This window comes from Pongo abelii, chromosome 11, assembly GCF_028885655.2.
Source record: "Pongo abelii isolate AG06213 chromosome 11, NHGRI_mPonAbe1-v2.0_pri, whole genome shotgun sequence".
Classification (NCBI taxonomy): domain Eukaryota; kingdom Metazoa; phylum Chordata; class Mammalia; order Primates; family Hominidae; genus Pongo; species Pongo abelii.
Window position 1 is genome coordinate 71819317 of NC_071996.2, and position 17077 is coordinate 71836393.

General features: G+C 37.7%; 1 protein-coding gene across 3 annotated transcripts in view; it reads right to left on the reverse strand.

The window, feature by feature from the left end:
* LRP2 (LDL receptor related protein 2) overlaps nt 1-17077 on the reverse strand; it is a 232305-nt gene that overhangs the window by 124922 nt on the left and 90306 nt on the right. For all 3 annotated transcript variants that reach the window (XM_024243330.3, XM_054549456.2, XM_054549457.2), the window contains 6 exons: nt 16419-16622; nt 7152-7344; nt 5281-5406; nt 4267-4397; nt 1590-1727; nt 913-1194 (listed from right to left, as the gene is read on the reverse strand). In XM_024243330.3, the coding sequence (XP_024099098.3) occupies nt 913-1194; nt 1590-1727; nt 4267-4397; nt 5281-5406; nt 7152-7344; nt 16419-16622 (1074 nt within the window). The remainder of the gene's footprint in view (nt 1-912; nt 1195-1589; nt 1728-4266; nt 4398-5280; nt 5407-7151; nt 7345-16418; nt 16623-17077) is intronic.

A 17077-nucleotide genomic window follows, 5' to 3' on the forward strand; every position in this document is an offset into this window, starting at 1 on the left:
CAAAAGAAGAATATAAAGGTTAAGACCACCATTTCATTGTTAACTTATTTTACTCTAACATGGGGGAAAAGGAATATAACACATGAGATTTTCCAAAGGCTATGATTGCAAGTAGTTATTCCGTGATACTATTCTCTCGGTTGCTAAAGGTTAGGTCTAGTTTATTTTTGGTTTTTGTTGTTGTTGTTTGTTTGTTTGCTTATTTTTTTGAGGCAGGGCTTCACTCTGTTGCACAGGCTGAAGTACAGTGGCACAGTCTTGGCTAACTGCAGCCTCAACCTCCCCAGCTCAAACAACTCTCCCACCTCAGCCTCCCAAGTACAAATTTTTGTATTTTGCAAATTTTGTGAAAATGCAAAATACAAATTAGCTGGGTGTGGTGGCATGTGCCTGTAGTCCTAGATACTTGTAATTTTGTTTTTTTTGTATTTTATGATTTTGTATTTTGTAATAGTCCCAGCTATTTGTAATTTTATATTTTTTTGTAGAGATCGGGTTTCGTCATGTTTCCCAGGCTGGTCTCAAACTTCTGGACTTAAGCAGTCCTCCTGTCTCGGCCTCCCAAAGTGCTGGGATTACAGGCATGAGCCACCTTGCCTGGTCAGATCTAGTTTATTTCGATTTGACTTTTTGAGGAGTTTGCCAAGACATAATGACTGCATTGGTCCAAACAGCCAATGTCAAAGAAAAAAATTGTTGAAGATAGTCTAAATCAAGGCCAGAAACCATCCATAACATTATGAATGAAATTTCTTGCTTAGCTTCCTAAAAGCCTTCAAAGTACATGTTAAGAATCTGAAATTCTAAAAGATATTTTTCCCATATAAATAGCCCAAGCTTTTATTTATTTTCTTTAAAGCCCACCTCTACTCTATTCATCCCAGGAAATATCGCCAGTGCATAGCTACTTACTAAGTGTGCCACATAGTTGTTCATCACTGTTATCATGACAATCATCGACTCCATCACAGCGATAGTAATTGGGCACACATCTGCCATTTTTACAGGGGAAGGAAAATAAGCCACACTGCTCCGTGGGTGGTTCATTGGTTGGGTCCCCCTCGCATGTCAAGTGATTGGAAGCCAGCCTCATTCCATAAGGGCACCCACACACTCGCTGGAAATTTGGCACCGGGAAGCAGAAGTGGCTGCAGTCACCGTTAGGATGTGTGGGTTGATTACAGGCGTTAGAACCTGCAAAAGCAAAGCCCCGAGGGAGTCAGTCATGTACATTTTCACTAGGTGGGTCACAGGTTTGATTTGTGAAGGAAAACAAACGGGACAAAACATTTTTCAGACCCAATACTAAAAAGTAGCTTCCTCTTGGAAATCAACCTGCCAAATACAACACTGCATTTAGGTACAGAAAAGTCCCAAAATGTGTTTTCCTGACAACATGTTTAAGGCTAGCAGCATTGAACAGAGATTTCAAGTCTTACACTCTTAGATTACGTGAACGACAAGAATATAAAACTACCAGGAGCTAGACCTTTAAGTAATAAATACTTAAAGGGAACAGGAGCCACTATAACAAATAAATAAACTCATACAAAAAAAATAAAAATAAAAAACTGGGCAATCTCACTCACCAGTCTGGATGTTGACATCATACGATTTCAAATGCAGTATGTAAGCAATGCCACTTCGGATGACTGTCATTTCTCCGCCATCTGCTTTCCTGACTCGAATAATGGCACCCAGTCTCCAGTCAGTAAAAAACAAATGCTCTGAAAAGAAACACGGGTAGATTAGTATTTTCAGTCACAGCTAGCTTATAAATAAATCACTTGAGAAAATGCAATAGGCTTGAAATGCTTCTTGCAAATATGATCATCTCCCCCATAAATATCTGTAATATGTTTCTCTAACCATTTTCCATGACTTGTTACTCCCTAGTAATGCTCTGTGGAAGTCTATATGTTGATAATACCAGGGTTCAGGTTCAGGCAAGCACATATGGAGTTTTATGATGGCATTTAGTAGCAATTGGATTTAGTTCTGCATAGGTAATAGTGAAAATAAGAATTGGAGAATTCTTCTACAGAGCACTAAACGAGGCCTCATAGGTCTGCGCCCGCTAAAGCACTCACCTGCTGAGTGCTCTTAGGCAAATACTACACTGTGTGAAGGAGACAGTCTGAATCATTCCTGAGATCCTTCCCAGGTCAAACAGTTCATATTCTATGTTTTAATGAGAGCGCTTAAATTGTATTTTTTTTCCCTTGACTTAAATAAGAAGCTGTTGAGAAGGAAAAGTACAGGTCTAGCCCAAAAAAGGAACTTTCAGTGTATGTTTGAGGCTCAATAAAAATCTCAGCACAAGTGTGCATTCACCTACAACCACACTACTAATGTTCCATGATGCTCAGAATGGTAAGAGAGAGGCGACGTAAGATTCTAAACAACAAAAATTTAATCATGTTCACTTTACACTAACTACTACAGCAGGAAAATAAACATATATTTTTAAAAGAAAGAATTGCATCAACGTGGATTTTCTCTTTAATGATAGTTTAACTAGAAAACCCTAATTAATCAGAAAATGCTTAAGATGTCATAAATTTTATTTGACCAATTTCCTTATCTGTGGTCTAATCAATGACAATCAGTCATTGGACTCCCTAAATCTTTCTAGAGACTGGCAATCCCAGTCCTACTACTAACAAAGGCATCCTAATACTTAAATAAGTAAGGAGTTCAATAAATCTTTTAGTTCTGTGTGGTGCACAATCAAGAAGATCTAGCCCTTTAGTAAAAAGGTGCACAATTTCTATGGTGTTGCACAACAAAAGAACTTTCCAAAAGAAATTCACAATAAACGGCAATGTTCAAAGAAATAAATAATTATTGCTATTTTGGGAATGTTGTGTTGTCCTCATGGGTATGTATTCAAATTTTTTTCATACTGATGAAACCAAAAGATACTAAAACTACATTTTCTTGAATCCCAAAACATCCCAGCCCAGAGCAGAGAAAATTCAACATTTTTATAACGTTTCTATGTGACAGCAAATAGCATGTGTCTGACATCACTAGTGAAAAGGGAGTAAATGGATGGCAGCGGCGGGAGGGGGACGGGAGGAGTATTTATAATTAACTCATCAAAAATCTCATGAGCATTTTTTAAATACCACACACTCCTCCACAGATAAACAGACAGCAGGACAAGATATGCAATATACTTACTAACTATTCATTCCACACATACATTCTATGCATGTGAGAAAGTCTTTGATTTATAGTGAGTGTCTAGTCTTTTCAAGCACTGTGTTAATTATTCAAAGTAGGAGGTTTCAACCAGGGACACAACTAGCATATACACAGGGCTTTTGGTAGACTTAAACAAAACATGACCCCTCTAACTGGAGTAATCGTGGTTTGTCAAACAGACCCAGGATAGATTTCAGTCTCTCCTCACCCTCTTGGCCTGGCATTTTTATGCAGTGCACAAGCTATACAACCATTCACAGAGCTCCTGTTTTCAAGACTAAGCAAACCACCTGTTTCATGGTACCAGGCTACATTCTTATTCCCAGCAACTCAACTCACAACAGCATGCCTGCATGCAAATGGGATGCTGAGAAGACAGGCAAGCATTGGCTGTGCTCATTGTGACTGTAGTTCTAGAATTCATGCTTCCCAGCAATCTTCACTAGTAGCATGAAATTATTTGGAAAGGTTGACAAAAAAAAATCATGTCTTGCTGTTCTTCATAAAGCATAACCTAACACTTCTATAAAACAAAGATGATGTCAGTTCTCCAACATTTTGAATAAAAAAGTTGCAAAGTCATTCAGTCAACATATAGTTGATGAATATGTGTAATCGTTTTTTCCACAAGGATTTCTAATGAGATTCTTACAAACACTGGAGAATAATGAAATGCTACAAGGATAACTATAAACAGCACTTGCTGTTTTATTCTTGAAAATGAAGGCAGTAATTTACTGTTTCCTCATGTGATACTTGCATAACTAAGTACTTGGGATGTTGAATTGTATAATACATGTTATCTACAAAGTGCTGTACCCATATACATTGTCAACATTATATGAATATATACAAAACAAAAATCACACTCTAAAAATGAAATACACCATCAACAAATCAAATGTTTTGTCTATATATAATAGCACCATTTTAAATTTTTTCATTTTAAAGTGGCCAGCTTTTCTGGGATTGTGAGAACGCCACATGAGGATGAGTTTACTATTATAACTTGCAATGTATAAAAACAATGCATACTTTTATTGCTTTAAAACATACCTCCAAAGATGGCAAGTCCAAATGGATGTGTCATCTGCTCTATATGGCCCAGTCTTCTTCTGCCTAAACCATCAAAGGTGCTGTGCTCGATTCTATCAAAATAGGCATCTACCCAGTACAATCGTGAAGCACTAAAATAATAAAATATTTAGTTATCTCTTATCCAAAAACTATCAGAGCACCCTTTACACAAAGGGCATTCAAAAACAGTAGGGTCAGTTGACACATTTATTAAACAAAGTTTTTAAAATTTAAATTATATTCATTAAAAATTTAATAGTTTTATGTCCCCAAGAAAGAGACAGCTACTTTTCATGCAGTGGCTTTCAATCAATTGTCTTAGAAAACTTAAAATGTTGCTATCTTTGAGCCAGAAATTTTATTTTCTCCTTGTGAAATCAACAAGTTAAGAAAAACATTGGTAGTAATCTATGTTTAAAAGGTTAAATAGATTTCTTCCCTTTTTTCTCCCATAAGTTACTTTGGCATTTCATCTTTATAAGCTTATTTACTCTATTCCTTTTCCTATATTCCTAGATAGATCACCAATTTCTTGAGAACCATAGTTTATACTTTTAAAGTTCTCCCAAAGTGCATGTAAGCAAATGTGCATTTGTTGATTAATTGACTCCAAAGATTTCCTAAACTCAAGATTCTCCCTGTAAGAAATTACACACTGCCTACAGTTCATCAAATCTGTACCCTACTTTAAATGTGGCTTGGGACCCACCTCCCCCATCTTGAGTGACTAAATCTTGTCATTCAGCTTTCTCTAGTAATTTTCTCAGAATACTCATGAATTTATTAGTTTTCACCCCACCAGTAGCTGGCCAACTATGTTTATGTTCTTTGTGTTCTTGTTCAATATCCTTCTCCCATCACCAGTTAATTATTTAAAATTCCGCGAGGGCAAGCAGTACCAGTTTCCTTACTCCATCATATCACCCAACCTGCCTCATTATGTGTTCTGCAGTAAAAGGGAACTAAGTATCGGGGATGATGATTCCTACTTACGCCCAGTCGATGGCCAAGCCATTGGGCCATCCAAGAGTAGTGTTTATTACAGGCAAGAGGTGAGATCCGTCACTCCATGCTCTCATAATTTTAGCAGGACGGAACCAATCAGTGAAGAATAGATACCTAGAAAAAGCAGTAGTAAATCAAGGCTGTTAACACTGGGACAAACTACATGACTTCCACAGATTTAGAACAAACAGAGATTCTCCAGATACTGCAATTAATTTTGTTTTCTTTATATGCTATTGAGCTTAACATACTTAGTGTATAACTCACATAATTATCAGTTAAAATTTAGTTATCAACATGTAACCAAAGTCACAAATACAAATGGCATTTGAGTGGGCACTGAGAGAAGAGAACCACTGTCTTAGAGTTTAGGAACTAAAACTATTGTCACCCAACATATTCTCTAACAAGACACAATTCAGGTTACCTATTAAATATTCCACATTACTAAAATAAAATAATAAACAATGAGCAGAGGAAGAAAACAGATTTCAATCTCTTTCTCTCTGGATTAAACATTCAGGATCCTCTAGTCATTCTTCCATAAGGAATTGATAAATTTGCAGGAAACCATTCATCTCAGATGAAGAAAGCATCCAAATCAATGCAATGCAAACAGTATCTGACCCAAGGCATTTTTTTAATATTCTAAAGAGTGGGAAAAACATAAGTCTAGAGACAAAAAACAAAACAAAACAAAATCACCTTTTTCTCTTTTATGGGATCCAGAGGAATCAAAATTAGTCTTTTCCAAAATGTAACTTTCTGAAATGTAACTACTTCATATCATTTTAAATGAAAGAGTCATCAGGAAAGGAATTCAACAGTTTTTCAAAACCAAAGGCCAAAAGTTTGAGTTAAGACAAATTCATTAAAAAAATAAACTGTTTAACTCGCTATAGGGCAATGAAATTTCTTATCAATAATAACATCAGTTTTAAAATGTGTTTCTTTTATTATCTTACAGAGAGAAAAGTAAAGCAGACACTCTAGACGCGGCAAACAGACTTTTTTAGGCACACAGGCATTCCAGTCAGACAGGTCTGGAATTTGAATACTGACTGTTGCCTAATAGCTGCGGGCTCTTTCACAAGTCACTTTATCTCACTGCGCCTTAGATTCATTCTCTCTAAAATGGGTATTTACGCATACCTCCTTCACAAACTAGCTTTGGGATCTGATGAGATTATATATCTAACGGAAGCACAGAGATGGATGTTCCCTGGGTAATCAGGCATTAGTGAGTTAGCAGCCATCTTTTTTATCATTCCACTCATATACAACACATAGCTCAGATTTGTTCTAAATAAACACAGTTCCTGTTAAACATATTTAAATAAGAAAAGTAGGAACCAAAAAGGAATACTGTGAACTCTTCTGTCTTTCCTTGTCTGGAACCACCAATTATAGAATGGTAAAACATGAAACTTTGTGGTCTGAAAAACTTTTTATTCTGAAAACTACTGAATGATTAAGCAAATTTTGCTAAGCTTTATATCAATATATTAAAGCAGGGAAAGAATTTGGGTCTTTCCTGTTAATTCTGTTGCCTATTCACTCCTTTTCTACTGAATCTATATCACATTGTTTGGTCCTCTGCAACTGTGAAAAAAACTACTCTTCTATGAAGACTGAGAAAGCCAAAAGTTAGAAGAAATGTTTTGGGTTTAAAAACAATTTTTTTACTCCCCCAGAATAAAGTTTTTTGAAGGAAAAAAGAAATAAAATTTAAGGTGATTTCAACTTATACAGTTCAATATTATATTTGCTGAACTTACCTAAATCCCTAGGGCATCACTTTTCAATGACTGTAAAAGACATACCGTTTCAAGCTCTTAGGAAAACATGAACACACTTACCCGGCAAAAGGATGAACTACCACTGATCGTGGGTTATTTAAATACTGAACTACTGTGCGTCTCGTTTTATCAGCTAGCCTCATGACACCGATACTCTTGTAATGAGAGTCTGTCCAATAGAGATTCTTTGAAATCCAATCAAAAGCCAAACTTTCAACATTTTCCACCCTGTTAGCTGCGAGAATTTCTCTTCCTATAAGTTAAAATATGGACATGTTTTAAACTAAGTATATTTTGCAAGGCATCTATTTTCCTACTAATGCATACTGAAATTTTGTGTCAGAGTTACAGCATATTTCAGGAACACATGTGGAATTCTTTAAAAAAAAAAAAAACTCTGTAAGCTGCTGAGCAATAACATGAGATAAACCTAGAATCTATCCATTCCTCAAACTTTGGATCTCAAAGAGTAGATATGATACTGACAAACAGAACCAGGAATGGTATGGCCTGGATTTACTCCCGTGTCCGACCTTCCAGAAAAAAATTTCTCATTGTAGAATATCTGAAGAAGAGATACCTGAGTTCACCTACTACCACCCGGAGACAGCTCTGATAAGCTGACACCACCAGGTACGACCTGAGGGTAACCCTGATGTATCATCGCCCAACCCTCTCATCAACAGTCTTCCACAGCCACAAAGTTGCCAAGTTTTGAAAAGACCAGCAGAGATACCAGAAAGGAAATCAGAACTGATTTAAAAAAAAAAAAATTCACTTTCCTCTTTATGGAGTTGTTATGCCTTCTTTTACCCTCTTTTTTCTTTTTTTCACTAAAGAAAATCTGAATCAGAATAAACAGCCATACCTCTTTCTTTTGCAGTAGGAAGAAAAAAAAATCCTACTACTTTTTCTCTTCATTTATTCAGCAAATTGTGAAAAGAAAGTTCTCTATGTGATAGACAGCCAAATATATATTTAGAAAACACAATACTGCTAATAGTGTTAATAATTACAGCTTAGATTAAATGAGCACTTACTAGGAGGCAGAAACTGGACCAAGTACTCTACATGGATTCATCCATCCTCACAGCCACTCAGTCATGTAGGTATTAGTATCGTTCCTATTCTACAGATGAGGGAACCAAGTCAAAGAGAAGTTAAGCATCTGGAAAGAAGTGTGGACACCACCCTCAAGGTAATTCATAGTGAGGTGGTGAAAGAGGAGGAGGCAACTAGGCCAAGAGACAAAAGTAAAAGAGTAATGAGTGCTGAGATGGAGAGATGCATAGGATGGTCTGAGAGCACAGATTCCTAATGGACCACATGGCAAAGTGGAGGTCTGGGGTGGTTGACAGACACAGAGACTGAAAACTCCACATGTTCTACAAGTGTGGCTGGAGGTTAATGAGTTAATGATAGAGGCTAAAAGAGAGGGAGATGTCCATGATGACCACCAGGTGGGGATGGGGCATCAAGGAAGGGGTGAGTGGTCATGTCCTTCCTCTAAGGCCTGTGAGAAGTTGCATGAAGCATCCACTTAGACATGTTGGTTTAGAGGTGATTGTAGGATATCCAGGTGACGTATCCAAAAGGCAGCTGGCACTATGGGTCTGAACCTCAGAGAGAGAACTTGCATAGAGATTTTTATCATGACCTACAGAAAGGCTTGCTTGGTCTTTCCCTCATTCCCTAGGTTAGGAGGAAAAACACTCAGTAAATGCACTATTATAAAAGTCTCCCCACAATTATTTATAGTTGCTACATAGATAGTAATCAAAGGCATGAAAGGTGTGAAATTATTCAGAGAGAGGAGGACCAATGTTGAACAACAGATTTACAGTTTTTTATACAACAGGCAAAAAAGAAAAGATCTCCAGGGTACACTAGAAAAAAAAATGATCAAGAAATAGAAGGAAATCCAGGAGTATGCTGTCATAGAAGAAAGAATTTTTGAGAGAAGATGGCCGAAGTACCAAATACAGGACTGATAGGCGTTATTTAATTTAGCAAGAAAGAGATTAGAGGTGACCAGGATGAGAGGGGTGTCAGCCACCTGGTGGGCAGATTGCAAGAGTTGAGTAATCAATGAGAAATGTGGAAGAAGGGTAGGAAAGTGCAAATCAATCTTGCAAGAAACTTGACCATGAAATGCAGAGAAGGGGTTATCACTAAAGAGGAACAGGGAGTGAAGGGTAAGTTGAATATTTTTTAGGATGGGAGAAACTTGAGCATATCTGATCATAGGGAAAAGTCTGCAGAAAAAGAGAATTTGGAAAAGAGAAGGTATCATTGATGGAGGGAGTTCTCCTGAGGGCTTCATTTAGCTAATCCTGACTTTTAATATGATTTCTTTTTCTTTTTCTCTTTCTTTTTCTTTAGAGACAGGTCTTACCTAGACTGGAGTGCAGTGGCACAATCATAGTTCACTGCAGCCTCAAACACCTGACCTCAAGTGATCCTCCCAAGTATCTGGCACTACACCACACCACCACATTGGCTAATTTGATTTCTGACAACTCATTTCCTGCATATACTGTGTACTCATTCAAAAAAAAAAAAAATGTAATGCCTCCCTCACCAAAGCATACACAGTTTAACCACTGACTATGAGGAATATTTTAAAAGGTAGGTTGCTCAGCATATGGACTTGAAGTTTACCAAAAATACGATGAGAATTCCAGATCAACAAAACAGAAGGAAGCTGACCTGTGGAGGTGCCTATGGGAGACTTGGCCTGCATGCAGCTGAGAAACCCAATACTACCTTTTGCTGAGAACTAAGCTCGACTGCAGTTCTCCAAGCTCAGTGGGCCTGATTCTAAGTCCTCAGAAAAGATAATTTCTCATTCAAAATAGCAGATTGACAAACCAAACATGTTTGTCTCCTCTTCCTCCCAAATTCTACTTAAAAGACAGTAAAATAACAGCAGATGAGCAATTCCAACAAATGTTTGAAAAGTAAGGTATTGGAGGAGTGATAACTCAATCAAAAAGGGGAAAATACTACAAACTAAGTGTCAACAGAAGAGAGACACACACCCACATATGCAGAAGCCTCAGTGCACTCACACTCAGAGGCACAAGGTCCTAAGAAAGGCAGGGGCGAGGAACTAAGGGGCTCAGATAAAGTCAAGATAAGGAGCAATCCAACGCCTATGTCCCTCCCAGATCCTGAGTGTCACGCCACTCCTCTATCTCCTCTAAGGGACCACAGATTTTCTCTGGAGGAGCTGAAGCAGAATGGCTATGGGTTCAAGGCACAGTCCTCAACGGAGAACTGAGATGGATGTGGAACTGAGTACAGGAGGATTATAGGAATACTGAAAGGGCGCCCTCAGCTCCCTTTCCTCTGCCCACTCCCAGAACAGACCACCATCTCCCCACATCTTCCCCTTACCCCAAGAAGGAGAATGAAGGCATCTATGAAGGAGAAATTAATCACCCCCAGAACAGACCACCATCTTCCCACATCTTCCCCTTACTCCAAGAGGGAGAATGAAGGCATCTATGAAGGAGAAATTAATCACCCCCAGAACAGACCACCATCTCCCCACATCTTCCCCTTACCTCATGAAGGAGAATGGAGGCATCTATGAAGGAGAAATTGATCGTCTCCAGAAAAGACTCACTAATGCTGCCTTGGGGAGCAATCTGGCAACCAAGCCACCTTCCTGCCTGAAGCTCACCAGCTGACAAGGCCTATCCACATGTACAGACTTCCAGGTCAGGTTTTATAACCTCACCCTTAATACCAAACTAGCAACTCAGACATTTGGAGAAAGCTTCCATCAAAAAGAAGAAAGTTGAAAAGAAATCGAAAGGAAAAGGAATCCAGAGAAAATGGAAACAGAGGAAGATTAATTTTTAATGTCATATCCATATCCATATCAAGGTCATATCCACAGAAATGGTACTCAGAATGGCACTGGACTCAACACTAGATATTAGAGGTCACTGGAGCAAAGTCTTCAAATTCCCGATTTAAATTAACTTGCAACCTGTACCCAGCCAAACAGTCAAGATGGAGAGCAAAATAAAACACTCACAGACATTCAAAGACTCAAAATACATGCCACCTACTTATGCTTCTCAGGAAGCTATCATATAACGTGTTTCAGCAAAATGAGGAAAGAAATCTAGAAAAAGAAATAAATGGCCTGCCACAAACAGAAGGTCCGGCACAGGGCAGTGGCAAAGAGAAGTCTGTGCACCAGGCCAGAGAAAAACAAGTCCCAACTGGAACACAGGATAGGGGTCTCCAGAAAGAAAAAAAAATTATAGATTGTGTTCTGTCTTTGTACGGGCATTTGATAGAGCTATTGGAGCATTTGGGGAAAACACATGATTGTTATATTAAAAAACTAAGCAAATGAAGATGGGGCAATTGTCAAAAACTGTCAAGAAATGTCATCCTAGAATACTAATTGGCTGAGCAGTGAACAATATTTATATTTATATTATGTTAATAATATAAACATATATGATTAATTTAACCCAAAATTATAATCTAGCTTTTTAAGGAGAATGGGGGGAGGGAAGTCAGAAGCTGGGAGAGAAGAATGGTGTAAGAAAGCAAAATGCTCACCTAGAACAAGGAAGTAAATATCAAAAATGATAAATCAAGAAATAGAAGTATAAACAAAGCATTTAGAAACATGGAGACAAACAAAAGAAGAAAGAGTCAAAAGAGCTGTTCCCTCCCCAGAGCAGGTCTGGATTAGGGGCAGGGGAGGGTGGGCAATATGGTTTTATATTGATAACAGATAAATGATATCCAACATTTACTGAATATTTACTATTTTCTAGCCATTACTCTAGGTGTTTACATGTATTAGCCAAAAATTCTCTCAACAACCTTATGAGCAATGTATGAACTGCATATTTTTCAGACTAGAAAATTGAGGCAAAAGGAAATTGAGTAATTTGCCCAAAGTTACAAAGCTAGGAAATGTGGGAAGCTGGAATTCGGAACCAGGCAGTGTAGCTCCTAAGCTGGCTCTCTTAGTTGGTATGTTATATTGCTTACAAATTTTATTACTATTACAAACCAAACCATTGGCATTTACATAGTCCAGCGTCCCTGAAGAGATGTCTTCCCCTGTAATCAATCTGGTTGCTTGAGTATGAAAAACAGCTTCTAGTCAATTAATCTGTTAATGGCTCTCATACACTTGACATTTCTTTTATGTTAATATTGGTCATTGTTAAAATACACACACATTTGTAACCTTTTTTTTTTTTTTTTTTTTTCTCCCAGATAGGATTGCACTCTGTTGCCCAAGCTGGAGTGCAGTGGTATGGTCATAGCTCACTGCAACCTGGATCTCCTGGGCTCAAACAATCCTTCCATTGCAGCCTCCCAAGTAGTGGGGACTACAGGTACATGCCACCACATCTGGCTAATTTTTTTCTTTTTTTGGTACAAGTGGAATCTCACTATGTTTCTCAGGCTGGTCTCAAACTCCTGGCCTCAAGCAATCCTCCCATCTCAGTTCCCAAAAATAACTTGTTTCTAAAATAAAGGAAAGGTGTTTGTTTTACCTTAATCCATAAAAAAGCAATAAATTTATTTTCCCAATCTAAAACTATTTAGGAAGCTTAGTAAAGTCTCTGCTTACAGAACTCTCCACCCCAAATCAACAGAATATACATTCTTCTCAGCACCACATCGCACTTATTCCAAAATTGACCACATAGTTGGAAGTAAAGCACTCCTCAGCAAATGTAAAAGAACACAAATTATAACAAATTGTCTCTCAGACCACAGGGCAATCAAACTAGAACTCAGGATCAAGAAACTCACTCAAAACCACTCAACTACACGGAAACTGAACAACCTGCTCCTGAATGACTACTGGGTACACAACGAAATGAATGCAGAAATAAAGACGTTCTGTGAAACCAGCGAGAACAAAGACACAACATACCAGAATCTCTGGGACACATTTGAAGTACTGTGTAGAAGGAAATTTATAGCACTAAATGCCCACAAGAGAAAGCAAGAAAGATCTAAAATTGACACCCTAACATCACAATTAAAAGAACTAGAGAAGCAAGAGCAAACACATTCAGAAGCTAACAGAAGGCAAGAAATAACTAAGATCAGAGCAGAACTGAAGGAGATAGAGACACAAAAAAACCCTTCAAAAAATCAATGAATCCAGGAGCTGGTTTTTTGAAAAGATCAACAAAATTGATAGACCACTAGCAAGACTAATAAAGAAGAAAAGAGAAGAATCAAATAGACACAATAAAAAACGATAAAGGGGATATCACCACCATCCCACAGAAACACAAACTACCATCAGAGAATACGATAAACACCTCTATGCAAAAAAACTAGAAAATCTACAAGAAATAGATAAATTCCTGGACACATACACCCTCCCAAGATTAAACCAGGAAGAAGTTGAATCCCTGAATAGTCCAATAACAGGTTCTGAAATTGAGGCAATAATTAATAGCCTACCAACACAAAAAAAAGTCCAGGACCAGACGGATTCACAGCCGAATTCTACCAGAGGTACAAAGAGGAGCTGGTTCCATTCCTTCTGAAACTATTCCAATCAAAGCAAAAAGAAGGAATCATCCCTAATTCATTTTATGAGGCCAACATCATCCTGATAACACAGCCTGGCAGAGACACAACAAAAAAAGAGAATTTTAGACCAATATCCCTGAAGAACATTGATGCAAAAATCCTTAATAAAATACTGGCAAACCAAATCCAGCAGCACATCAAAAAGCTTATCCACCACGATCAAGTTGGCTTCATCCCTGGGATGCAAGGCTGGTTCAACATACACAAATCAATAAACATAATCCATCATATAAACAGAACCAAAGACAAAAACCACATGATTTTCTCAATAGATGCAGAAAAGGCCTTTGACAAAATTCAATAACCCTTCATGCTAAATCAAATCAATAAACTAGGTATTGATGGGACGTATCTCAAAATAATAAGAGCTATTTATGATAAACCCACAGCCAATATCATACTGAATGGGCAAAAACTGGAAGCATTCCCTTTGAAAACTGGCACAAGACAGGGATGCCCTCTCTCACCACTCCTATTCAACATAGTGTTGGAAGTTCTGGCCAGGGCAATCAGGCAAGAGAAAGAAATAAAGGGTATTTAATTTGGAAAAGAGGAAGTCAAAGTATTCCTGTTTGCAGATGACATTGATTGTATATTTAGAAAACCCCATTGTCTCAGCCCAATATCTCCTTAAGCTGATAAGCAACTTCAGCAAAGTCTCAGGATACAAAATCAATGTGCAAAAATCACAAGCATTCCTATACACCAATAACAGACAAACAGAGAGCCAAATCATGAGTGAACTCCCATTGACAATTGCTTCAAAGAGAATAAAATACCTAGGAATCCAACTTACAAGGGATGTGAAGGACTTCTTCAAGGAGAACTACAAACCATTGCTCAGCAAAATAAAAGAAGACACAAACAAAAGGAAGAATGATCCATGCTCATGGATAGGAAGAATCAATATTGTGAAAATGGCCATACTGCCCAAGGTAATTTATAGATTCAATGCCATCCCCATCAAGCTACCAATGCCATTCCCATCAAGCTACCAATGACTTTCCCATCAAGCTACCAATGACTTTCTTCACAGAATTGGAAAAAACTACTTTAAAGTTCATATGGAACCAAAAAAGAGCCTGCATTGCCAAGACAATCCTAAGCCAAAAGAACAAAGCTAGAGGCATCACGCTACCTGACTTCAAACTATACTACAAGGCTACAGTAACCAAAACAGCATGGTACTGGTACCAAAACACAGCTATAGACCAATGGAACAGAACAGAGCCCTCAGAAATGATACCACACATCCACAACCATCTGATCTTTGACAAATCTGACAAAGAAATGTGGAAACAAGAAATATGGAAAGGATTCTATATTTAATAAATGGTGCTGGGAAAACTGGCTAGCCATATGTAGAAAGCTGAAACTGGATCCCTTCCTTACACTTTATACAAAAATTAATTCAAGATGGATTAAAGACTTAAATGTTAGACCTAAAACCATAAAAACCCTAGAAGAAAACCTAGGCAATACCATTCAGGACATAGGTGTGGGCAAGGACTTCATGTCTAAAACACCAAAAGCAATGGCAACAAAAGCCAAAATTGACAAATGGGATCTAATTAAACTAAAGAGCTTCTACACAGCAAAAGAAACCACCATCAGAGTGAACAGGCAATCTACAGAATGGGAGAAAATTTTTACAATCTACCCATCTGACAAAGGGCTAATATCCAGAATCTACAAAGAACTTAAACAAATTTACAAGAAAAAATCAAACAACCCCATCAAAAAGTGGGTGAAGGATATGAATGGACACTTCTCAAAAGAAGACATTTATGGAGGCAACAGACACATGAAAAAATGTTCATCATCACTGGCCATCAGAGAAGTGCAAATCCAAACCACAATGAGATACCATCTCACACTAGTTAGAATGGCAATCATTAAAAAGTCGGGAAACAACAGGTGCTGGAGAGGATGTGGAGAAATAGGAACACTTTTACACTGTTGGTGGGACTGTAAACTAGTTCAACCATTGTGGAAGACAGTGTGGAGATTCCTCAAGGATCTAGAACTAGAAATGGCATTTGACCCAGCTATCCCATTACTGGGCATATACCCAAAGGATTATAAATCATGCTGCTGTAAAGACACATGCTCACGTATGTTTATTGCGGCACTATTCACAATAGCAAAAACTTGGAACCAACCCAAATGTCCATCAATGATAGACTGGATTAAGAAAATGTGTTACATATGCACCATGGAATACTATGCAGCCATAAAAAAGGATGAGTTTATGTTCTTTACAGGGACACGGATGAAGCTGGAAACCATCACTCTCAGCAAACTATCACAAGGACAGAAAACCAAACACCATATGTTCTCACTCATGGGTGGGAATTGAACAATGAGCACACATGGACACAGGATGGGGAACATCACACACTGGGGCCTGTCATGGTGTGGCGGGATGGGGGAGGGATAGCATTAGGAGATATACCTAACATAAATGACGAGTTAACGGGTGCAGCACACCAACATGGCACATGTATACATATGTAACAAACCTGCACATTGTGCACATGTACCCTACAACTTAAAGTAAAATAGTATAAATAAATAAATAAATAAATAAATAAATAAATAAATAAATAAAAAAGACTCTGCTTAAAAGTTAGATACTGAGTTTTAATTATCAAGTTATAAGTATCATTACAATAAACAGGCACAACATGCACACACACACACACACACATTAACCTTTCTCACCTGTGCCATCAATCTTTTGCTTAAAAATCATGTGTTTTGACATATCTGAAAAAAAGATAGTGCTGTCCTGGGCATCAAAATCAATCCCGACAAAGAAAGAAGGATTCCCCGAAACTGGAACCATGACATCTTCCTGGGTAGACAAGGTGAACGGGATCCCACGAATAGCAACTTGGGATGAAAAAATGAGGAAATTCTGAACAGCTGTAGGAAGAACACAGCACAGTCAGTCACAGCATGGTTCTTTCCCCTCCTCCCAAATTCCAGATAAATGCATCCACAGAGCAAACTTTAAATTATAAAATATAATTCTGAAATAAATGTAAAAATAAATTTTTGGAAAGCATAGTTAGAAATAATACAGGGAAGAAAAAAAGATAAGCAACTATGAGGGAGATACAAGTATTAGAATCTTCCTTCTTCCTAAGAAATGTATCCTTAAAATTTATTTATATGAAAAATGATATCCATATGCTTAATTTATAAAATAGGAGATATACCTAATGTAATGATGAGTTAACGGGTGCAGCACACCAACATGGCACATGTATACATATGTAACAAACCTGCACATTGTGCACATGTAACCTACAACTTAAAGTAAAATAATATAAATAAATAAAATAAAAATGACTGCTTAAAAATTAGATACTGAGTTT